Here is a 25,246-nt window from a genome sequence, read left to right as displayed (position 1 = left end):
AAAATTTAAAAAAAAAAAAACTGTACTCAAATGTAGCTGTATTAATATTGCCTAACTTGCTTGAAATTTCCAGAACTAAAGTGAAAGAGCTGTAACTTTCCACACATTCCATGTCTCAAATGTGTTGCTGTCCAGTTTAAGTATCTCATGTATTTGAGTTTAAAAAGTCTGTAGCTTACCGTTTTTGTGTCTAGTATCACAGGTATATTGAAATTGCAATAAAGCAGTGCAGGAGCTCAGGAATTGATTGTAAAATTCATGGTCTCATCCTGCTGGGGCGGATCCGTGCAGAGGAGGAAGATTTAGCTGCAGTTCCTTTCTTAGCCTCTGATAATGAAGAGGAAGAAGATGAAAAAGGAAACAGTGGGAGGTGAGAGCCATTTGTTACTGTTGGTGCTCATTCCAAAATTCTCACCCTTAAAAGCAAATATTTAATTGGAGTGTATTTAATAATGAGAGTAATTTTATGCACTCAGGAATGTTTGGAAAATTTTAGTTGTTTTAAAAAATTTTAACTTAATTTTTGAAAAATGTTTAATGTAGAAACACATTGGGGTGCCTGGGTGGCTCAGTTGGTTGAGCGTCTGACTTCAGCTGAGGTCATGATCTCATGGTTCGAGAGTTCGAGCCCCGCGTTGGGCTCTGTGCTGACAGCTTAGAGCCTGGAGCCTGCTTCAGATTCTGTGTCTCCCTCTTTCTGCACCTCCCCCATGCACACACATGTGTGTACTCTCTGTCTCTCAAAAATAAATATTAAAAATATCATTAAAAAGAAGAAATAAAAATGTTTAATTTTTCTACCTGAAATATCACAATTAATATTTTGATATATATCCTTTTAGGTTTCTTTTTTATCTGTCCCTAATTGTGTTTTTCCAAGAGATGGTGTGATATGATATACATTTTATAAACTTTTTGCTAAATATTTTGTTAACTTTTAAATTAAAATATTGTGTAAAATATATATAATAAAATTTATCCTCAACTATTTTTATTGTTTTAGTAAAAAAAATTTTTAATGTTTATTTTTGAGAGAGAGAGAGAGAGGAAGACAGACAGACAGACAGAGAGACAGAGCATGAAAGGCAGAGGGGCAGAGAGAGAGGGAGACACAGAATCTGAAGCAGGCTCCAGGCTCTGAGCTGTCACCACAGAGCCTGATGTGGGGCTCGAACTCACAGAGTCCAAGATCATGACCTGAGCTGAAGTCAGAGGCTTAACTGACTGAGCCACCCAGGCGCCCCAGCCTCTTAACTGCTTTTATTTTTTGATCAAGTGGGATTCATTCCTGGGCTTCACGGCTGGTTCAACACTCGCAAATCAATCAACGTGATACATCACGTTAATAAAAGAAAAGATAAGAACCATATGATCCTGTCAATCGATGCAGAAAAAGTATTTGACAAAATTCAGCATCCTTTCTTAATAAAAACCCTCGAGGGGCGCCTGGGTGGCTCAGTCGGTTGAGCTTCCGACTTCGCTCAGGTCATAATCTCACGGTTCGTGGGTTCAAGCCCCGCGTCAGGCTCTGTGCTGACAGCTCAGAGCCTGGAGCTTGTTTCAGATTCTGTGTCTCCTTCTCTCCCTGACCCTACCCTACTCATGCTCTGTCTCTCTCTGTCTCAAAAATAAATAAACATTAAAAAAAAAAAAAACCCTCGAGAAAGTCAGGATAGAAGGAACATACTTAAACATCATAAAAGCCATTTATGAAAAGCCCACAGCTAATATCATCCTCAATGGGGAAAACTGAGAGCTTTCTCCCTGAGATCAGGAACATGACAGGGATGTCCACTCTCACCACTGCCGTTTTACATAGTGTTGGAAGTCCTAGCATCAGCAATCAGACAACAAAAGGAAATCAAAGGCATTAAAATTGGCAAAGATGAAGTCAAGCTTTCACTTTTTGCAGATGACATGACGTTATACATGGAAAACCCGATAGAGTCCACCAAAAGTCTACTAGAACTGATATATCAATTTAGCAGTCTTAGGATACAAAATCAATGTACGGAAATCAGTTGCATTCTTACACACTAATAATGAAGCAACAGAAAGACAAATAAAGAAACTGATCCCATTCACAATTGCACCAAGAATCATAAAATACCTAGAAATAAACCTAACCAAAGATGGAAAAGGTCTGTATGCTGAAAAGTATAGAAAGCTTATGAAGGAAATTGAAGAAGATACAAAGAAATGGAAAAACATTCCGTGCTCATGGATTGGAAGAATAAATATTGCTAAAATGTCAATACTACCCAAAGCTATCTACACATTCAATGCAATCCCAATCAAAATTGCACCAGCATTCTTCTCGAAGCTAGAACAAGCAATCCTAAAATTTGTATGGAACCACAAAAGACCCCGAATAGCCAAAGTAATATTGAAGAAGACGACGACCAAAGCGGGAGGCATCACAATCCCAAACTTTAGCCTCTACTACAAAGCTGCAGTCATCAAGACATCATGGTATTGGCACAAAAACAGACACACAGACCAATGGAATAGAATAGAGACTCCAGAATTGGACCCACAAAAGTGTGGCCAACTAATCTTTGACAAAGCAGGAAAGAACATCCAATGGAAAAAAGACAGTCTCTTTAACAAATGATGCTGGGAGAACTGGACAGCAACATGCCAAAGGATGAAAGTAGACCACTTTCTCACACCATTCACAAAAATAAACTCAAAATGGATAAAGGACCTGAATGTGAGACAGGAAACCATCAAAACCCTAGAGGAGAAAGCAGGAAAAAACCACTCCAACCTCAGCCATAGCAATTTCTTACTTGACACATCTCCAAAGACAAGGGAATTAAAAGCAAATATGAACTATTGGGACCTCATGTAGATAAAAAGCTTCTGCACTGCAAAGGAAATAATCAACAAAACTAAAAGGCAACCGACGGAATGGGAAAAGATATTTGCAAATGACATATCAGACAAAGGGCTAGTATCCAAAATCTATAAAGAACTCCCCAAACTCCACACCCGAAAAACAAGTAACCCTGTGAAGAAATGGGCAGAAAACATGAATAGACACATCTCTAAAGAAGACATCTGGATAGCCAACAGGCACATGAAAAGATGTTCAACGTCGCTCCTTATCAGGGAAATACAAATCAAAACCACACTCATATACCGCCTCATGCCAGTCAGAGTGGCTAAAAGGAACAAATCAGGAGACTATAGATGCTGGCGAGGATGTGGGGAAATAAGAACCCTCTTGCACTGTTGGTGGGAATGCAAAGTGGTGCAGCCACTCTGGAAAACAGTGTGGAGGTTCCTCAAAAAGTTAAAAATAGATCTACCCTATGACCCAGCAATAGCACTGCTAGGAATTTACGCAAGGGATACGGGAGTGCTGATGCCTCGGGGCACTTGTACCCCGATGTTTATAGCACCACTTTCAACAGTAGCCAAATTATGGAAAGAGCCTAAATGTCCATCAACTACTGAATGGATAAAGAAATTGTGGTTTATATACACAAGGAATACTACTGGGCAATGAGAAAGAATGAAATCTGGCCATTTGTAGCAATGTGGATGGAACTGGAGAGTGTTATTCTAAGTGAAACAAGTCACACAGAGAAAGATACCATATGTTTTCACTCTTATGTGGATCCTGAGAAACTTAACAGAAGACCATGGAGGAGGGGAAGGAAAAAAAAAGTTAGGGAGGGAGGGAACCAAACCGTAGGAGACTCTTAAAAACTGAGAATAAACTGAGGGTTGATGGGGGTGGGAGGGAGGGGAGGGTGGGTGATGAGTATTGAGGAGGGCACCTGTTGGGATGAGCACAGGGTGTTGTATGGAAACCAGTTTGACAATAGATTTCATATTAAAAAAAACCTTTTTATTTTTTTTTTTAATTTTTTTTTCAACGTTTATTTATTTTTGGGGTAGAGAGAGACAGAGCATGAACGGGGGAGGGGCAGAGAGAGAGGGAGACACAGAATGGGAAACAGGCTCCAGGCTCTGAGCCATCAGCCCAGAGCCTGACGCGGGGCTTGAACTCCCGGACCGCGAGATCGTGACCTGGCTGAAGTCGGACGCTTAACCGACTGCGCCACCCAGGCGCCCCCAAAAAAACCTTTTTAAATGTATGTAGTTCCTTGGCATTAAGTACATTCATATTATCGTGTAATTATGGGCAGTATTTATCCCTCAAATATCCATACCATTATATAGCCTTTTGTTAGGGCCCCTGGGTGGCTCAGTCGGTTAAGTGACCGCCTTCAGCTCAGGTCATGATCTCAACGTCTGTGTGTTTGAGCCCCACATCAGGCTCTTGGTGACAACTTGAAGTCTAGAGCTGGCTTCAGATTCTGTGTCTCCCTCTGTCTCTGCCCCTCCCCTGCTCACACTCTGTCTCTCTCAAAAATAAAATCAAAACCAAAAAAAAATTAACAAAAAAATAGTCTTCTGTCATGTAATTTTATTGAGTGCAGTATTTCATCTTATGACAATGTTCTCATTTGCTTACTCAATTAGATATTTTGCATGAATATTATAGTGATGAATATTAGTGTACTCATTCACCATACCTCTATTGAATACCTGTTATTAGCTAAATCCTGTTTCTGTCCTGTGAATGCTGTGGTGAATATGCAAATTAAGACAAACACACACATTAGAATTCATCATCAGAGTGGCCTTACGGCTGTGGAAAGTGCATGAAGAAGAAATGCATGGTGCTTTGAGAGTCAAACAAAAGACCGTTGATCTACAAAAGAGCATTGATCTGTCAGGAGAACAAGAAATACTCTCTCCAAAGGCATACTTTCAGGAAAAGTCAGAGTTTTCAAAACAAAGTGGGCAGAAAAAGGTGTTTCGGGGAGGGGAATAACATATAGCAAGGGTTAAGAAAGACATCTGCCAGGTTTCTGCACATTCACTTTTTTAATTCTTTTTTTCCCCCTTACATTTATTTATTTATTTATTTATTTATTTATTTATTTATTTATTTATTTAATGACCTAGAGAGACAGAGCACATGTTAAGGAGGGGCAGAGAGAGAAGGAGACACAGAATCTGAAGCAGGCTCCAAGCTCTTAGCGCTCAGCACAGAGCCCAATGCGGGGCTCGAACTCACAAACTGAGATCATGACCTGAGCTGAACTTGGACGCTTAACCGACTGAGCCACCCAGGTGCCCCAGAAAACAGTGCATTTTCAAGTGTTGTGTGTGGGTTATATTCAAATGGCTCTGTTTCTTAAGGCATAAGTAAGAAATTTTCATAAAATACAAAAATTCATACAAATAGTAAAACCAATATCTATCTTGTACAGAAAAAAATTTAAATATATATAAAAATCCAAGATGGCTTTTAGACTGAAATCTAACTACTTCTGAAATATATCTAGATTATAGGTTCTTTCTTTCTTTCTTTCTTTCTTTCTTTCTTTCTTTTTTTTTTTTTCAACGTTTTTATTTATTTTTGGGACAGAGAGAGACAGAGCATGAACGGGGGAGGGGCAGAGAGAGAGGGAGACACAGAATCGGAAACAGGCTCCAGGCTCCGAGCCACCAGCCCAGAGCCCGACGCGGGGCTCGAACTCACGGACCGCGAGATCGTGACCTGGCTGAAGTCGGACGCTTAACCGACTGCGCCACCCAGGCGCCCCTCTTTCTTTCTTTTTTAATTTTATTGTTTATTTTTTAAAATTTACATCCAAATTAGCATATAGTGAAACAATGATTTCAGGAGTAGATTCCTTAATGCCCCTTACCCATTTAGCCCATCCCCCCTCCCACAACCCCTCTAGTAACCTCAGTTCTCCATATTTATGAGTCTCTTCTGTTTTGTCCCCCTCCCTGTTTTTATATTATTTTTGTTTCCCTTCCCTTATGTTCATCTGTTTTGTCTCTTAGTCCTTATATGAGTGAAGTCATATGATTTTTGTCTTTCTCTGACTGACTAATTTCACTTAGTATAATACCCTCCAGTTCCATCCACGTAGTTGCAGATGGCAAGATTTCATTGTTTTCGATTGCCAAGTAATACTCCATTGTATATATATATACCACATCTTCTTTATCCATTCATCCATCGATGAACATTTGGGCTCTTTCCATACTTTGGCTATTGTTGATAATGCTGCTATAAACATGGGGGTACATGTGTCCCTTTGAAACAGCACACCTGTATCCCATGGATAAATTCCTAGTAGTGCAATTGCTGGGTTGTAGGGTAGTTCTATTTTTAGTTTTTTGAGGAACCTCCATCCTGTTTTCCAGAGTGGCTGCAACTGCTTGCATTCCCATCGCTTTTTTAATTCTAAGATGTTTATGGAGGACTGGAGTGTGTAGGCAGATGTTTGAGCTCTGTTCACGTCCCAGTAGAAAACAACGTAGATAAATCACTTTCCTCAGATAAGTTGTATTTCCCTGGAGAAATTGCTAAAAGTACATTGCTAAATCAAATGATATACAAAGTCAGTTGATAAGTGTTACTGTTGTCCTGCTAGTGTAACCTGTTCCTTGCGGATACTAGAAGGAGGCAGGTACCCTAGTGCTGGCTGAGTTCTTCTGCACTGCCCTTTTCACTAAGTGTTTTTTAGTTTTTTAGACAATGTAAGCTGTCTTTCTTTTAGAAACAGAGGAGCTCTGCCTCTCACTGTTATTAAAACACATTCTCTTAGTTGTGAATGGGTGGCAACTGTGGTAATAAATCAGGTTATTCTGGGGTTCTGTGATCTTGGGTTTGGATTCTGTCATGTATTGGAACCTTTGCACTGAAACTGAAAAGAAAATAGTATATATGATACTACCTCATCTAGAATATATATCATATTGTATGTTATGGTTCAAACTGGTGGTATCTATATACGTTAATTAAGGAAGGAAAATTCCAGTTTCCTTGAATGAATCATTGAGATTTTTAAGAGGAAGATCTATAGATTTGCATATTCTTATTCAGTAGCTATGAAAATGAATTGGGCATATATGTAAATACATGTACTATATATATGAGATAACCAAAAATGTTTGAGCTGTACTCATTGATGAAATTTTTACATAATTGAATACATTAACAAAATAATTCTAGGTATTTGAATGTAATGTTTTTTCCTGTCAGATCTTTTTTTTTTTTTTTTAAATTTTTTTTTTTTCAACGTTTTTTTTATTTATTTTTGGGACAGAGAGAGACAGAGCATGAACAGAGGAGGGGCAGAGTGAGAGGGAGACACAGAATCGGAAACAGGCTCCAGGCTCCGAGCCATCAGCCCAGAGCCTGACGCGGGGCTTGAACTCACAGACCGTGAGATCGTGACCTGGCTGAAGTCGGACGCTTAACCGACTGCGCCACCCAGGCGCCCCTTTTCCTGTCAGATCTTAATTAGCTAACGATTTCAGGGTGAATGAGTAGTCCAGACAGTCTCCCCTTGCCCACACTAACTACCCACTGACCTCCATTCCTGCTGGTTGAGAATTACATGGTACCAGTTGTTTCATATCTTGCATATCACTCTTGGTGTCCCATACATATTTTTGACTAAAATGTGTTGTAAGTATGTCAAAGATACATGGTCCCTGATTTACAGTAGTTTGACTTGTAAGTTTTCAACTGTACGATAGTGCAAAAGTGATAACACATTCAGTAGAAGCCATATTCGAATTTTGAATTTTGATCTTTTCCCAAGTTAGCAATATGTGGTACAATCCTCTCTTTTAATACTGGATGGCAGCAGCAAGCCTTAGCTCCCAGCCATGTGATCACAAGGGTAAATAACCAATATACTTATTATAGCCATTCTGTTCCTATACCATTCTGTTTTTCATTTTCAGTACAGTATTCAAGAAATTACATGAGATACTCAACACTTTATTATAAAATAGGCTTTGTCTATTTTGTCCAACTGTAGACTAAGTGTTCTCTGCATGTTCAAGGTAGGGTAGGCTAAGCTATGATTTTTGAATAGGTTAGGTGCAGTTTTAAAATGCATTTCAACTTATGGTATTTTCTATTTATGATGAATTTATTGGGGTATAACACCATTGTAAGTGGAGGAAGATCTGTACTTACAATATACATTACTTGTTCTCTTTTGCCTAGTATCAGATGAAAGAATTTTCCTACATTTTTATTCCCAACCCATAATATTTTGATCCCTGAAAGTAAATATTCATTAGTATATAATGTATTAAAAAAATCTTACTTATCTGGAATCTAGTCTCGAGCCTTCACTTTTCCATCCTCACTTATAAAAATAGAACAAAAGCAAACAAAAAGGCAAACACCTTAAACACAGAAGAAGCAGTTCCTTAGTAGCTGGCATTACCTGACAATGAAGAAAATCTAACACTGTCCCATTTACTTGGTGGTCTCGAGTTCAAGAACTGGAGTACTTTATTGATTCAACTTCCAACCCATTGAGGGCAGGTCAGGAGATTTAATGAGCAAGGTGGTGGGAGCCAGTAGCCAGAGCTTTGCTTCAGGAGCCTTGGGGTACAGAGCAGGCCCCTCAGGAGAGCAAGGAGGTAGGGGATCTCTAGCCCAGCTGCCCTATGTGGAGGGCAGAGGGTGTGAAGGATAAAAATTACATTTTGCTTTGGGACATGTATCTGTGTTAGAGTACCTCAAAAGTCATATGGCTAAATCTATTTTATTACTTCTTTGAGGGGGAAAATGTTTATTGTTTAATAAACCAGTTGTTTATTTAGATTTATGGACATTGCCACAATGTCAGGCCCAGTGGTGATTCCTGAGGCCATTTAATCATTAAGTGTTCTCTGAATTTAACATCTGTAGTAGTTGTGTATTGAGGCATTGGGCGGGTATATCTGTGAGACAGTAAAACAGTTGTTTTGTTCAACTTGATGTGTAAGAAGAAAGAGAGCTTCATAGTGTGTCATAGAAAGGTCTCCGCCAAAAACAAGGCTAGAGTTAAATTACAGTATTGAAAGGTATTATGATGGCATCTAGAAATTTTGACCCTCTGGAATGCTAACTTGTGTATTTACTTGAGGTTTTGTTGTATTAAAACAAAACTTTTAAGAGTTTCTGATAATAACCAGCAAACTTTGCTTGCTTGAGGTTGCTTTCCTTTTTGTTTAAAAAAATTTTTTATATTAAATGACTTCTATTTCTGTCTTTTTTGTTTGGTTAGCCTTATTAGAAAGAAGGCTGCAGGGCTGGAATCAGCGGCTACAATAAGAACCAAAGTGTTTGTGTGGGGACTGAATGACAAGGACCAGCTGGGCGGCCTGAAGGGCTCTAAGGTATCCCTCTCTGCCTGAAGTTCCTCACCTGACACTCACCTGTCATCACCTGTCATTACATGATCGAGGAGGATCTTTGCTGGTGCCTTTGTCCCAGAGAGGCTCAAAAATAATCAGACCTCTTTGGAGGTTTTTATGATGGTTTACCTTCTATAAGTTGTTGTGTAAATTGGCTTTTCTAAAGAAGTTCTTGATATGAACTTGCAGACATTATCAGATTTAGTTTCTATTAAAGCCTCTGTCCTTAGAAAATAGTGCACTTCAGATGTAGTGGTATTATTGCTGTTTTATAAACTAGAAAATATACTTTTGGAAAGATTTGACAAACAGATGAAAATTATAGACTGTAATTATATTTTGCCTTCAGTACAATAAACATTTTCGCTAACCATGAACAAAATAATGTGTAAAAAATGCCATAGTGGCATAAAGATGAGCAAGACGTCATTTAAAGACTAGGTACAACAAATGATGCATTTGAACTAGGGTTGAATTCAGCATCTGTTATGTTACTTAGTGTCTCTTACCCAAGGAGCCACAAAACAAATTACTCGAAATTTAGTGCCTGGAAATAGTTTCCCTTCCGATGAGTGTCTCTGCCTTTCAGTATTCTGTGAGACTTCACCCATCATAAGATCCCTTATTAACTTGCATTGTTGAGAAGCTGATAAAGTTAGAACTCATTTTAAATCTCCCCTTTCAAATACAACAAATTTTCATCTGTATTTGAACATCCTTGAATCAGTTTGTGTTTTAAAGCCCCAAGGCTCCATTTGGAGGTGGGCAGGGGGCAGTAAGCTCTGGTAGTCTCAGTTGTAATGGTGTGGGGCTGTATAGAGGATTTATTGGAGTTTGCACGTGAAGCATAGATTTGGCATTCCATGGTTATGATGAAGATTCTTTCTGGTGCTGGAGTAGTGATTATCTGATAATTTTGGGGAATTATAAAGATAAAGTCTTTAAGAATTTTAAATTAAGTCATACCCATACCAATGGGAAATTGAAGCACATAATTTCTGAGAGATGTCAGAATCAATAAGAATGAGCAGGAAGTGACATGAAATAAAATGTTTACCAGATGCTGGGTTACATCTTTACATTATATATATTTTATTTTTCACCTTTTATTGTGGAGCTGTTCAGACATAGCAGGTAGAAAGAATAGGGACCTGAGCCCTCATGTTCCTGTCCAGCTTCAACCGTTAACAGTAGAGGGTCATGGTTTTTGTCTTTACTTATTTTACACCTCCACCCCTGTTTAAAGTAGATCTCAGCATATCATTTCATCTTTAGAATACTGTACTGAATCTCTTAGAGAAAAGAACATCTTTGGTTAATATAACCATCCAAATTACAAAGTTTACATGTAATTTTAAACGTGTAAATAAAATTGTTTTTTTCCTTCTTTTGCTTAACAACAAATCCTGTTCTAGATAAAAGTTCCTTCGTTCTCGGAGACACTATCTGCTTTGAATGTAGTACAGGTGGCTGGTGGTTCTAAAAGTTTGTTTGCAGGTATGATTATTCTTACACTAAAAATTTTTTAAATTATGCTTAGCACTAAAAACATAGTTGTTATGTTGTGAAAAGTGAGTCCTATCTTCCTTCTTGTTCTTTGCAGTGACTGTGGAAGGGAAGGTATATGCCTGTGGAGAAGCCACAAATGGCCGGCTGGGGCTGGGCATCTCTAGTGGGACTGTGCCCATCCCTCGGCAGATTACAGCTCTTAGCAGTTACGTGGTCAAGAAGGTGGCCGTTCATTCAGGTACCAGGCCAGAGTTGGCACTTGTATGCAGATAAGCCTTTTGCTCATGCTCTGTAAATAACTATGGCCCTTAAATATTTTTCCTGAGGGCGTCCTTGCATTCCTTTTCAAGTTTTACTTAATTGTTAAGAATAAAAATTGGATAATATAAATTTCCAGGTGGTCTAGAATTTATTGTTGGTACACAAGGGTTTTTATTTTTTTTTATTTTATTTTTTATTTTTTTTTTTCAAAGTTTATTTATTTTTGGGACAGAGAGAGACAGAGCATGAACAGGGGAGGGGCAGAGAGAGAGGGAGACACAGAATCGGAAACAGGCTCCAGGCTCTGAGCCATCAGCCCAGAGCCCGACGCGGGGCTCGAACTCCCGGACCGCGAGATCGTGACCTGGTTGAAGTCGGACACTTAACCGACTGTGCCACCCAGGCGCCCCCACAAGGGTTTTTAGAGACCAGTAGTTGTAGGCATTCCAGGCGTGTGGGGACTAACCCTCCAAGGTATGCATTTTCAGTCTAGAAGCAGTGGTCACTGGTTCATGACATCTTTGAAATCATCATGTTCTGTGCTTAAATATAAGCTTGAATATCTTTGTGAGGAAAGAGCCTATAACTTTCCTCAGATTTTCAAAGTGTCTGTGAACCCTAGTGATAAGAAAGATCCTCTGAAAATAATCCCACTCCCTCAATTTAGAACCTTTACTGAGAATTATTCCAAAGCACTGTGTGAGGCCTCTGAGGAATGGAACTAAATTAGATACAAAACTCAGTTCATGCCTGCACTGAATAGGTTTGGGTTTAGCCCCATATAAAAGCAAGTCCAAACAGTAGTGGCATGAGCAGGATAGAATTTTACTTTTCTCCTCTGTAAAAGTCTGGGGCCGGGGTCCAGGGCCATTATGGTAGCTGAGTGCCCATGAGGAGCATAAGCACAGGCTCGCTCTTTCTGTCCATCCTTGATAGATGGCCATGCAGCTCTCCTAGGTGAGCACAGACAGGTGTTTCCTCCAGCCCACTCATTCCCTCTAAAGCAGTTTTCAGGAAGCCTTGCTCACTTCTGTCATGTCTCTGTCACCATCTTCTCTGGACAAGGGAGTCTGGGAAGTATACTTTTTAGCTGAGTGTATTGTTACTCTCCTTGCTGTGGGTTCTGTTGGTAAAGAATAGGGCAGAATGAATGTTGTGGGGGACTGGGATCTCAGGAGTTGGCAGGTACACAGGTGACAGAAAATGCCAGTAAAGATAGTGCTGTTCAATCATGGGGCAGAGTGGATGGACTGGGACAGTGGTCCACATTGGGGAAGAGCATGAGCATGAAGATTGAATACAGTGCCTTAATTGTAAATGATACTGTTTTGCTTAAATAACTTCACTGTTGGTGTGCATTTTTCTAAAGCTTAATTACCAGTACATTTGATAATTTGCCTAATCACAAATGTACTTATTTCTACTTTTTTTCCATCTGAATTTTGATCTTTTGTATATTTAACATAACAGGAACCCCATTATTAAATGGCACTGTTTTCTTCTTCATTGCAAGTAAAATTCTTTCTAGGATTTCAACTTTGTAGTTTAATAAAAGTTCACTTACTTTATGTATTTGTCACCCTGAAATGTTGATCCTATCTACTCATTTATTCAGCACATATTCATTGAGCACATACTCTATGCCAGGCAGAGTAAGTAATTACACTGTGAACTTTTTGTAATGCAACTTTGGCAGCCCATATCTGTGTGGATGTTGCAGGTGGCCGGCATGCTACGGCTTTAACGGTTGATGGGAAGGTGTTTTCCTGGGGTGAAGGTGACGATGGCAAACTTGGACACTTCAGCAGAATGTAAGAATATTTTCTTCATTACTTGCTAGTAAAAAACTGTTACTGATAATAATATTGAACATCTTTTGGTAGTTATTTTGCAGAAAATTAAATAGGATAGGTCATTTTTGAAAATGGAACTTAAAATATCTATTTGTTAAAAATATCTGTGCATGTGATTTGGCCTCACATGATCTGTTTTAATGTTTGATAGTTGATCTACAGATGTTTGACTAAATGTGGATCAGTGTTGATGTCCTTTTTTCTTCTTTAAAAAGACTTGATCAATTATGGGGAATATTATTTTATCTTGCTTTAGGAACTGTGACAAGCCACGGCTTATAGAGGCCCTGAAAACCAAGCGTATCCGAGATATTGCCTGCGGCAGCTCACACAGCGCAGCCCTCACATCCAGTGGGGAGCTGTACACCTGGGGCCTTGGAGAGTATGGCCGGTTGGGACATGGGGATAATACAACACAACTGAAGCCCAAAATGGTGATTATACACATTTTTGTTGCTTACAGAAAACTTACCATCTGCTGATTTCAAGAGAAGATAAGCTTCGAGTCTAGGAAAGTTCATAAAGACATGTGCATTATTGGCTTTCAGTCTGTGGAAAAAATTTCCCTTGTTTTTTCAGTGCCTGTGCTTGATTCTGTTTTTAAATTTGTAATTGAGTAGGTCAAAGTCCTTCTTGGTCACAGAGTAATCCAGGTTGCATGTGGAAGTAGAGATGCACAGACCCTGGCTCTGACTGATGAAGGTGAGCTGCTGCCAGACTCTATGTTTCTGGGTGGGTAGGAACATCATGAATGCTGGCCTGAAGTACATATTTTTTGAACCTAGGTTTGGTATTTTCCTGGGGTGATGGTGACTTTGGAAAATTGGGCCGAGGAGGAAGTGAAGGCTGTAACATTCCCCAGAACATTGAGAGACTGAATGGACAGGGTGTGTGCCAGATTGAGTGTGGAGCTCAGTTCTCCTTGGCTCTCACCAAGTCAGGAGTGGTATGGACTTGGTACGTAAACTCCCTGTCACCCATCAATGTGTCCGTGTCCATGTAGACAGTGGTGGGACCCTGTACCCCATGCCTACCCTGGAGGGATGGTTAACTCTTCATTTTCTTACTTATCCAGGCATCTTTGTTCTTTTATTTATTTTAACTTAGGATTAGTGACAATATTATAATAATAAATTTCTCATTGTAACTCGGTCATTTGGGAAAGAACAGTAGAGAATTTTTAGCCCAGCTTGTCTTTTCTGTTTAGATGAAGTTTATATAGAGGGTTTCTTCTTCCTTACCATGCCAGAAGCCTAGTGATCAAATGGGCAGAAAGCAGATTTTTTATTTCTTTGATCCTGAAAAAGTTCACGTCTGTCTTGTGAAAGCTTATTTTATTAAATTTAAAAGGAATAGGGCACCCAGCTGACCTTGTGACAATGTGATGGGCCTTTGCTTGAGTGTTATGACTCAGCAGCAGCTTGAGGAAGAATTAGACCTGAGAGGACTTTTAAGAAGCATTTGAAATTGTCATGTGTTCAAACTCTTTATATAAAATCTACATCAGTAACTTAAGTGTTGTACAATATATGTTAAGGATCTTACTATAGAATTAGTGAATTAATTTGAATTAATGATATACTATTTTATAACATAATTTCAGAGACCCTAGGCACTTAGTCTGATGTTAACATGTTGGCTTTAATGGGTGTTTTCCTGGGAACATTACCTGATGATAACCATATATTAAAATGCACACTGTTGACTTTCTTGCAGGGGGAAGGGGGATTACTTCAGGTTGGGCCATGGCTCTGATGTGCATGTGCGGAAGCCGCAGGTGGTGGAAGGGCTGAGAGGGAAGAAGATTGTGCATGTGGCCGTCGGGGCCCTGCACTGCCTAGCCGTCACAGACGCAGGGCAGGTAAGCTGAGGTGACAAGTCCTTGTATCAAAAGTGTAACTTACGATGAAATGATGAAGAACTAATGGGCTGTGCCCATTTTGTTCCTGTGTGTATCTGTCCAGTTGTAAGCATGGGCAGGGCACCCAGTAAAGAGTTATTGACTAACATGTATTACAAAGTAGTGGGTTTTCCTGCACTAAAATCCACCTGTAAATGAGAAAAGATTATTGTCATGGAAGGTGCTCCTACTGCTAAGATGTTAGCAGTGTTTCACTTTAGAACTTGATAGCTGATGGAGAGATATACGTACATCATTTTAGAAATAAAGTCATTCATGACAAGTCTTACTCCTCCATGACAGGCTCATGAATGTTATATTTTAAAAATTCATTTATGGGGGCGCCTGGGTGGCACAGTCGGTTAAGCGTCCGACTTCAGCCAGGTCACGATTTCGCGGTCCGTGAGTTCGAGCCCCGCGTCAGGCTCTGGGCTGATGGCTCGGAGCCTGGAGCCTGTTTCCGATTCTGTGTCTCCCTCTCTCTCTGCCCCTCCCCCGTTCATGCTCTGTCTCTCTCTGTCCCAAAAATAAATAAACGTTGGAAAAAAAAATTAAAAAAAATTCATTTATGACAACAAATTAGCACACTGTTTTTAAAACAAAATGACTTAAAATTAATTATTCCTTCTAGTTCTGTAAAGCCAAGAAGTGAATTACTGGAAAAGTGAAAATATTGTTTTTGATCATTTTTCTTTGCAAAATAAAGGAAAAAAATAAGTTAACCTTATTGAACCTTATTGAAGAGGAGAATCTCCCTGCTTCCTAAAACAAAGCCAAATAGATGAATTCATTGGATTGATATTAAGTAGATACTTATTGATAGTCATTAGAAAGAATTTTGAAGTAATTTTAGAGAAAATGTTCGAAATGTTGAAAAATTCTGTTTTTGTTCCCTGTAACAGGTTTATGCTTGGGGGGATAATGACCATGGCCAACAGGGCAATGGTACGACCACGGTTAATAGAAAGCCCACACTTGTGCAAGGCTTAGAAGGCCAGAAGATCACACGAGTGGCTTGTGGGTCTTCACACAGTGTGGCATGGACTACTGTTGATGTGGCAACACCCTCTGTCCACGAGCCTGTTCTCTTTCAGACTGCAAGAGACCCTTTAGGTGCTTCATATTTAGGTAACACAGAATTGTTTTTAGTATGAGATCCTTCTGTATGGTACGGCAGCATTCTAGATAGAATATTTAATAAGACCACCAGATTAGAGGTTGTAGCACTGTGTTAACTGCATTCTGAACCAAGATCACAAAATAATCATGGTACTCTGATTTTTGCATGCTGGAATGAAAATTTTAAAAGGAAGTACTGACGCTGATTCTTATATTATGATCAGGTCCACTCTGACAGTGCTGTATAATAATTGCTTGACATATGTAAGCACTGTGCTGGGCTACTTGGTATTTTCAACAGCTCTATTCAGGTATAATCAACAAACTGTACATATTTAAAGTGTAATTGCTGTGAGCTTTGACATGTTTGTGCCTGTGAAAGCATCACTGAGTCAAGATAAGTGAACACAGATATATCTTTTGTGCCCCTTCTCAAGTTCCCTTCCTCCCACAACTCCTGACTTGTCTTCTGACACTATAGATTTGCATTTTTTAGAGTTTTATATAAATGGAATCGTACAGTATATACTTTTCAAATCTCACTTTTTTCACTCAGCATAATTATTTTGAGATTCTTCCATGTTGCATGTATCAGTAATTCTTTCCTTTTTATTGTTGAGTAATATTTCACTTATGGATATACTGTAATTAGTTATTTATCACCTGTGGTGATAATAATACCACCTCCATATTTTTGTCTACACTTGGTTTGGTCAGTCTTTATAATTTTAGCCTAGATTTGTGTAGATATGTAGTGGTATCTCATTGTGGTTTTACTTTGCATTTCACTGATGACTAATGATGTTAACCATCATGTTTATTTACTATCCAAATATATGTTTTGTTGTAGTGTCTATTCCTATCTTTACTGTAGTTAAAACTAGGTTGTTTTCTTATGATTGAATTTTGAATGTTCTTTATATATTCTGGATCCAAGTCTTTTGTCAGATACGTGACTCGCACATATTTTCTTGAAATATGGCTTATCTTCTCATTCTCTTCAGGTCAATTTTAAAGAGCAGAAATTATTAATTTTGATAAAATCTATTTGATCCAATTTTTTTTAAATGGTTCATACTCTGGGTGTTATATCTAAAAAAAACCTTTGTGTACTCAAGGTCATAAGATTTATTTCCTGTGTTATGTAAGATCTTTAGTTGTAGATATTTAGGTCTATGCTTGATCTTGAGTTAAATTTTATATATTGTATGAGATGTGCATTGAAATTCTGTTTTGGAGGCATGTGTGTGAATACCCAGTTGTTTCAGTTGCATATATTGAAAAAACTGTTCTTTCTCCGTTGAATTGTCTTTTGCACCTTTGTCAAAAATCATTTGTCTGTGTATGTGTGGATCTATTTCTGGATGCTCAGTTTTATTGACTTATTTTTGTGTTTTGATGCTAATACCACATTGTTTTGATTACTATAACTTTATATAAGACCCACATTCGGGCTGTGGTAATTCTTTAGCTTTGTTCTTTCTCAGATGCTGTTTTGAGTATTAGAATCAGCTTGTCAGTTTTTATGAAATAGCCTTCTTGGAATTTTGATTGCATTGACTATGAATCAGTTCAGACATCTTCGTAATATTGAATCTTCCAATCCATGGATGTAGCATTTCTTTGCATTTTTTGAGGTCTTTAATTTTTCTCAGCAATATTCTATAGTTTTGCTTTATAAGTCTTTGTCGTATTTATCCCGGAGTATTTTATATTGTTCATACTGTTATAAGTGACATTTGAAAATTATTTTTGTTCCTTGTATATTATCTAGAAATACTCAAGTTGGCACTTTCTAATATATAGAAATACAATTGATTTTTTTAAGGCAACTTTATCTTTCTTTATTCTAATAGAAATGTATTTTTTTCTCCTCTGTCACTCATGAGGGGACATTCAGTCTCCAGCATCATCGGCTTTTATAATTATCTGAAATGTGGTCTTCTGGCTTCACCATTTATTAGCTGTATAAACTGGGGCAAGATCCTGAGCCTTCCTGTGTGCTGTTTCCTTTTCTGACATAGATGAAACTGGGGCTTGACTGTAGTCTTATCTTTTCCAATTTATATTAATCAGGGGTTCCATGTGGGTCTGTTTAACTTACAGCTCTTTTCATGTCACATTATGTTGTTACATTTTGACATTGCCCTTTCCCATCAGCACAGTACTCTGGAGAGTCATCCATGTTGTTGCATGTTTCAGTAATCCATTCCTTTTTATCACTGAGTACTCTTCTATGTTTTAACTATTCACACTCTGAAGGACATTTGGATTATTTCTAGTTTTAGGCTATTACAAATAAAACCTGCATGAATATTCACATACAGGTGTTTGAGTCTGTCTTCCATATCTGGGATAAACCCCCCCTTGGTTTTGCAGCTTTTTGGTTTTAAAAATTTTTCTCTGTTGTTTATCTGCTTTTAGCTGTCCTCATCTTCATTAGTTCTTTCTTTATGCTTGCTTTATGTTTATTTTTTGTCTAGTTTCTTGATCATCTCATTGATTTGAGACCTTTTATTTTTCCTAATGTAAACTTTTAATAGTATAAATTTTCCTTTCAGCACTGCTTTTTAGCTATAGCTCACAAATTTTGATATGTTGTTTTTTCTTATTCACTTTTATGTATTTTAAAAATTCCCTTATAGACTTTGTTTTGACTTATGGGTTATTATTTGTTAGATTCAGTTTGCTACAAAAGTTTTTTAAGAACCTTTTCCTCTTTGTTCGTGGTAGATAGTGGTCTGTACTTCTCAAATAATGTCTCTGTCCGGTTTTGGTATCAGGGTCAGGGTAATGCTGACCTCATAGAATGAAGTGGTAAATGTTCCCTGCTTTTCATTTTCCTTTTAAATTTGTGTATAATTGGTACTCTTTCAATAGAATTCATTAGTGAAGCCATATGGACCTAGTGTTTTCTTTGTGGGGTTTCTTTCTGTCTTTTAACCACAAATTTAATTCCTTTAAGGGATACAAAGGTTATCTCTTTCTTTTCTAGTAAGATTTATTCTTTGATGGAAGTTGTCCTTTCATGTAAGTTGTTGAATTTATTGGCAGTATTGGCTTATTTTCCTTTTAATATTTGTGGAATCTGTAGTAATGCCATTTCTTTCATTCCTTATATTGGTGACTGTATCTTCTCTTTCCAGTTTGTCTAGAGGTTTATCAATTTTACTAATTTTTTTCAAATAACAAATTTATAGTTTCCTTGATTTTTCTCTATTGTTTTTCTGTTTTCTGTTTTAGTGATGTGTGCTCTAATCTTGTTAATTTGTTTCTTTTTCTTTTGATTTAATTTGTTCTAATTTCTTATATTAGAAGCTTAGGTCATTGATTTAGGATCTTCCTGCTTTTCATATGGAGCCATTTACGTTTCTCTCCTTAATTATTTGACTTTGTAATCATTCTGTCAGTTATCCTTTTTATCCCTTTGCTTTGAAGTTTTTTGTTTTTAAAATCTAATTTGTCCCATATTAATATAGCCACTCCAGCTTTCTTTGATCCGTGCTGTTTAGTATATAACCATGCTATTCCATGCACTGTGACATACTATATCTTTTTCATCCTTTTCCTTTTAACGTATTGTGTCTTTATATTAAAAGAAGTTTCCTTGGGGTGCTTGGGTGGCTCAGTCAGTTAAGCATCCAACTTTGGCTAAGGTCATGATCTCATGGTTCATGGGTTTGAGCCCCATGTTGGGCCCTGTACTGACAGCTTAGAGTCTGGAGCCTGCTTCAGATTCTTTGTCTCCCTCTCTGCCCCTCCCCCACTCATGCTCTGTTTCTCTCTCTCTCAAAATAAATAAACATTACAAAATATTTAAAAAAATTAAAAGAAACTTCCCTTTAGGCAACATATAGTTGAATTTTGCTTTTTAAAATTTGTGCTGACAACCTCTAACTGGGGGTGTTTAGTCCAATTACATTTAATATGATTAATGTATTTGTTTTAAATCTATCATCCTGTTTTTTTTTAATTAGTCCTCACTGTTCATTGTTTTCTTTTTGCCTTCCATTAAATTATCTTTTATATTTTTTCTCCTTTGTTTTCTAGGAGTGCTAACATACTATGCTATTTTACTGATTGTTTTAGAGTGTATATTATACACCTTTAACTTATTATAGTCTATCTTTAGATGTTACACCATTTCACGTATAGTATATGAGTTATATAACAGTATATTCTATTGCTTCCCTCCCAGACTTTGTGCTGTTGTTGTCATATTTCTGTGTAGGTTGTAAACATCACAGCATCTAAAATTAATTTTCTTTATTAAAAAAAATCTTCTTATGTTTATTTTATTTTTAAGAGAGAGAGAGAGAGAGAGAGAGAGACAAGAGCATGAGCAGGGGAGGGGCAGAGATAGAGGGAGACACAGAATCTGAAGCAGGCTCCAGGCTCCGAGCTGTCAGCACAGCTTGACAGTCAAGCAGGACTTGAACTCACTAACCACAGGATCATGACCTGAGCCAAAGTTGTACGCTTAACTGACTGAGCCACCCACGTGGCCCTAAAATTAATTTACTTTAAACATTAGGTTATCAATTCAAATGTTTTAAATAATAAGAGAAGAATGCCTCTATATTTACTCATGTAGTTGCCATTTTCAGGGTTCTTCATCCCTTTGTGGAAAACCATGTTTCCATCTGGCATTATTTTCTTTCTACTTGAAGGACTTCCCTTTTTATGTTTTATGGTGTAGATGTGCTGGGGATTTTTCCTGTCAGCTCTTAATGTCTGAACTAGTCATTATTTTGCTTCATTTTTGCAATTTATTTTAGCTGGGTATAGAATTATAGGTTGACAGTTTTTTCTTTTAGTTTTTTAAAGAAGACCCAGTGTCTTCTAGCTTGCATTGTTTTCATTGGGAATTTGCTGTTATTCTTATCTTTGTTGCTCTGTACATAATGTGTCTTTCTTCTCATACAGTTTTGAGACTTTCTCTTTATCCCCCTGGTTTTGAGCAATTTGACTACAATGTGTCTTGGTACAGTTATCTTCATGGATCTTGTGCTTGTACTTCTTGGATTTTTGGGTTTATAATTTTCATCAAATCTGGAAATTTTTCAGATTTTTTTTTTCTTCAAAAAATTGTTTTTTCTGTACCTTTCTCTTTCTCCTCTTTTGGGAACTCTGGTTCTCTATGTATTAGGTCTCTTGAAATTGTCCCATAGGTAATTGATGCTCTGTTCATTTTTTGCTTTTTTTTCTCCTCAGTTTCATTTTGCATAGCTTCCATTGCTATGTCTTCAAATTCACTAGTTTTCATTTTCTAATGTGCTGATTTCTAATGTGCTATTTTAATCTCAGACATTGTAGTTTCCTTTCTAGAAATTTGATTTGAGTGTTTTTATATCTTTCATATTTCCCTTTCCCCTTTTGAACATACATAATATAGGTATAATAAGAGTTTTAATTTCCATGTCTGCTGGTTCTGACATTTGTGTCAGTTCTGGGTTATTTAGATCCATTGATTTTTCTTAATATTTATGAATTGGGTAGTATTTTCCTGTCTTCCTGCCTACCTGGTAACTTTTGGTTAGATACTGTACATTGTGAACTTTACTTTGGATGTTGCTAGAGATTTTTGTATGTCTGTAAGTCTTACTGAGCTTAGATACAGTTAGGTTACTCTGAAACATTTTGTTCCTTTTGGGTCTGGGTTTTGGATTTGTTTAGTGGCTTCAGACCTCTTATTAGTCTGGGGCTGGTTATTCTCCACCACTGAGACAAGATCCTTCTGAATACTCTATTTAGTGCCCAGTGAATCATGGGGTCTTCCTGTGTGGCTGACGGGAGCAAGTGTTATGCTTGTCCGTCTGTATTCTTCAAGATGGTGCACTGGGCCTCCAGTCCTTTCATGTAGTTCTTTCTTTGACTTTGGGAAGTTTCCTGTCATGTAGGCATGCATCACCTTTTGCTGCATCCTCAGCTAGGGTGAGTGAGGTTACCTGCACAACTCCAGAGCAATATCAGGGCAACTCTCTCCTCTCTGCTTCTGTTCTATGAACTCTGACTATATTGGCCTCCCTGACTCTGAGGTCTGCCCCCTTTACGCACATGGACCACTGTACTCCACCTGGTTCCCTTCCCTTGGCTGAGGCCTGTGAGCTCTTTGGGCAGTGAAGAGTCGGAACATGTGTCTAGTAAGACTATTTATTGGTGAACATCTTGTCTTCTCTCCATTGTTTTGTATTATTTTTTGTTTTGCATTTCAATGGTAAGTAAATACAGGCAGTTATTGTATTTTCATAGCACATATATATGTTATAAATGCATTTAGGGCGCCTGGGTGGCGCAGTCGGTTAAGCGTCCGACTTCAGCCAGGTCACGATCTCGCGGTCCGTGAGTTCGAGCCCCATGTCGGGCTCTGGGCTGATGGCTCGGAGCCTGGAGCCTGTTTCTGATTCTGTGTCTCCCTCTCTCTCTCTGCCCCTCCCCCGTTCATGCTCTGTCTCTCTCTGTCCCAAAAATAAATAAAACGTTGAAAAAAAAATTAAAAAATAAATAAATAAATAAATGCATTTAGCAAAAATCTGCATTTTTTTTTTGCAGTTATAGCAAAGCTTTGATGAAAATGGCTTGTTTTTAGAAGTATAGATAAATAGGTTGTTTGTTTTTGTTTTTGTTTTTACTCTGGGAGACCATTAATGAACCTAATACCTGATCTATGAAATAGCAAAATGCAGATTACAGTGTGTTTTATAACTAAACTGAAAGGTCAAATAGGAATAGAGCAAACTCTGATCTTTAAAGTTGAACCCACACTTTATTTTCCTTTTTCAGGTGTGCCTTCAGATGCTGATTCTTCTGCTGCCAGTAATAAAATCAGTGGTGCAAATAATTCTAAGCCAAATCGCCCTTCTCTTGCCAAGATTCTTCTGTCATTGGATGGGAATCTGGCCAAACAGCAGGCCTTGTCTCATATACTTACAGCATTGCAAATCATGTATGCCAGGTAGGCTTGTTGGCTAACTTTTGAAATCCTGTAGTTATGTAAACTTTGAGTTTCTGTATTTTTGTTTAACCACATGTCTAGGAGACTGTTGTGGTGTTATCTTTAAATGCTGTGAGTTTTAGTTCATATACCCTTAGTGAATGATGGTATCTTCGTGCTTTCTTTAATGGGGAATGAAATAGGAATCAGAAATCCAAACTTAAAAACATTTTGTTATTCTTTATGGTGAGTAAACTCTAAGCATTACTGTTTGAGGAATGATATTGATGTGTATTGATACAAATATGCAGTAATGTTTAAGACCACTGGTCATCTGCTTCACTCAAACACTTGATAAGGCAGAGTTTTGATAATACTATCTTTCCAACATTTTGCTGCTATTTTCTCAGTCTGAATAAGTTGCCCATCTGTCATGGTTATGGACTTGATGAGTAGAAATAAATTACATAGGAAAATTAATTTCAGACCAAAGTCCAACTCTGTCATTGAGAAGATGTTTAGTCTTTGCAACTTTGTGTGAAGCACCCTTGGTACACAGCTCTCAGTAAATAAAAAATTATCCTCAGCCTCTAACAATAAGCCTAGAAGATTTCTCAGGGAAATCCAGGGGTTTATTCTTGTCTGATTTTTATGTTTGATATTTTTTCACCTGTCATCACTGTGGTCATTCAGATAAATAAGATCTTAAGTAAACATTTTAGCTTTTAGTTGATGAATATTAGCTCATTAGTTTCCCCAAACTCCTTTATGTGTATCCTATAAAAATGAAGGCATCATTCAGTAAGAGCTTGTCCCTGCTCCTGACTCTTCTGTCCTGCAGTGGTAAAGGGCAGTTCACCACAGGCCTGGCTTTCTCTCCTGACAGAGATGCGGTGGTCGGGGCCCTCATGCCGGCTGGCATGATCGCCCCAGTGGAGTGTCCCTCATTCTCCTCCTCGGCACCTCCTTCTGATGTGTCTGCTATGGCCAGTCCTGTGAATGCAGAGGAATGTGTACTGGCTATTGATATTGAAGACAGACTGAGTCCAAATCCATGGCAAGAAAAGAGAGGAGAGGTAAAAATAAATAGAAAAGCAATAAAGCAACATTAGATCAAAAAGGAAATGGTAGCTACTTTGTATCTAGAGAAGTATAAGTCATTCTTCCACTAATTCAGAGTGCTTTTGTGCCTGCTTCTGTGATTTTTGGCTTGGATTAGAAAATATTTTATTTAAAAGGATCTTTTTAGTGCTTAAGTAGAAATAGATTTATTCATTTAAAAAGTTGCTAAATGCAAATCCATAGTCCTTTATCTGCAGTTCTGATACCTTAAAGCTATTTTGGGGAAAAACCCAACTTGAAGAGTTGTGAGCTCATTTTAATCTTCATGTGACCATTGTGAATATTAATAGGTTTTCATGGGAATATGAATGTGCTTGACTTTGCAGGGTTGCCCTGTACCCCACTGGAGCTGGTGGTGTATGCTCCTTGCTAACCTCTATAACATCTGTGACATTCCAGATGACCCAAGGGGTTTGAGATCAGGCTTTTTGAAATTGTGTGGGAAGTGTGCCATGTTGCTGAGTTTTTCCTTTCCTTGTATACTTTTTAAACTAGATGATCTCTTCTGAAGATGCCATGACCCCCTCTGCAGTGACCCCATCTGCTTCCTCAGCTTCTTCTAGACCATTTATCCCAGTGACGGATGACCCAGGAGCTGCCAGCATCATTGCAGAAACTATGACAAAAACCAAAGAGGTCAAAGGGATTTCTTCTTTAACATTTTATTTGGAAATAATCTTAAATGTACACAAAAGTTGGAGAAATAGTACATAGAAATACAACACATTATACTACCATATACCGTTCACCTAGGTTCTCCAGTTGTTGGCATTTCTGAACCATTGTGGGGGAGCTGTAGGGCACAATCCCCTTTCATCCTCAAGGCTTTAGTGTGTATTTCCTGAGTGTCAGGGCATTACATTGATCCAGGATTACTTTCTAATCCATAGACTTAATCAGGTCTTTGCTCATTGTTCCAATAGTGTCATTTATGGGTTTAGAACCCATCTCAGGGTTGTGTGTTGTCTCTTTAGTACTCAATATGGGACATTCTTTAGTCCTTCCTTTTGGCTGAAACACCATACGAAGGATGTAGAGTTCTTTTCATTGCACCCTTCTGGGGTATGTGCATTGTTGATTTGCTGCATTACTAGTGATACTAATTCTTATCACTTGAAAGTATCTGCCAGGTTTCTCTACCAGAAGTTAATAAGATTGTATTAGTAATTATTCATGAGGAGATACTTTGAGACTGTAAATACCTGTAAGTACCTTGTTCCTCATCATATTTTTACCCACTAGTTTCTAGTATCTGTTGATGATTCTAGCTGAATTCGTTATAACTGTGTTGTCACATGATGA

General features: G+C 38.0%; 1 protein-coding gene across 1 annotated transcript in view; it reads left to right on the top strand.

Moving 5' to 3' along the window:
- The window catches only part of HERC2 (HECT and RLD domain containing E3 ubiquitin protein ligase 2), a 262,633-nt gene that overhangs the window by 181,196 nt on the left and 56,191 nt on the right, over nt 1-25,246 (top strand). The window contains exons 44-56 of the mRNA XM_040493913.1: nt 195-370; nt 9,117-9,228; nt 10,662-10,743; nt 10,850-10,993; nt 12,737-12,827; nt 13,126-13,303; nt 13,490-13,571; nt 13,655-13,826; nt 14,586-14,730; nt 15,672-15,897; nt 22,672-22,843; nt 23,709-23,898; nt 24,440-24,580. Of these exons, the coding sequence (XP_040349847.1) occupies nt 195-370; nt 9,117-9,228; nt 10,662-10,743; nt 10,850-10,993; nt 12,737-12,827; nt 13,126-13,303; nt 13,490-13,571; nt 13,655-13,826; nt 14,586-14,730; nt 15,672-15,897; nt 22,672-22,843; nt 23,709-23,898; nt 24,440-24,580 (1,911 nt within the window). The remainder of the gene's footprint in view (nt 1-194; nt 371-9,116; nt 9,229-10,661; nt 10,744-10,849; nt 10,994-12,736; nt 12,828-13,125; nt 13,304-13,489; nt 13,572-13,654; nt 13,827-14,585; nt 14,731-15,671; nt 15,898-22,671; nt 22,844-23,708; nt 23,899-24,439; nt 24,581-25,246) is intronic.

The sequence above is a fragment of the Herpailurus yagouaroundi genome, unplaced genomic scaffold, assembly GCF_014898765.1.
Source record: "Herpailurus yagouaroundi ecotype Mexico unplaced genomic scaffold, PumYag 185, whole genome shotgun sequence".
NCBI classification, from domain to species: Eukaryota; Metazoa; Chordata; class Mammalia; order Carnivora; family Felidae; genus Herpailurus; species Herpailurus yagouaroundi.
Note: the sequence above shows the minus strand (reverse complement) of the source record. Positions and strands in the feature narration are given on the sequence as shown.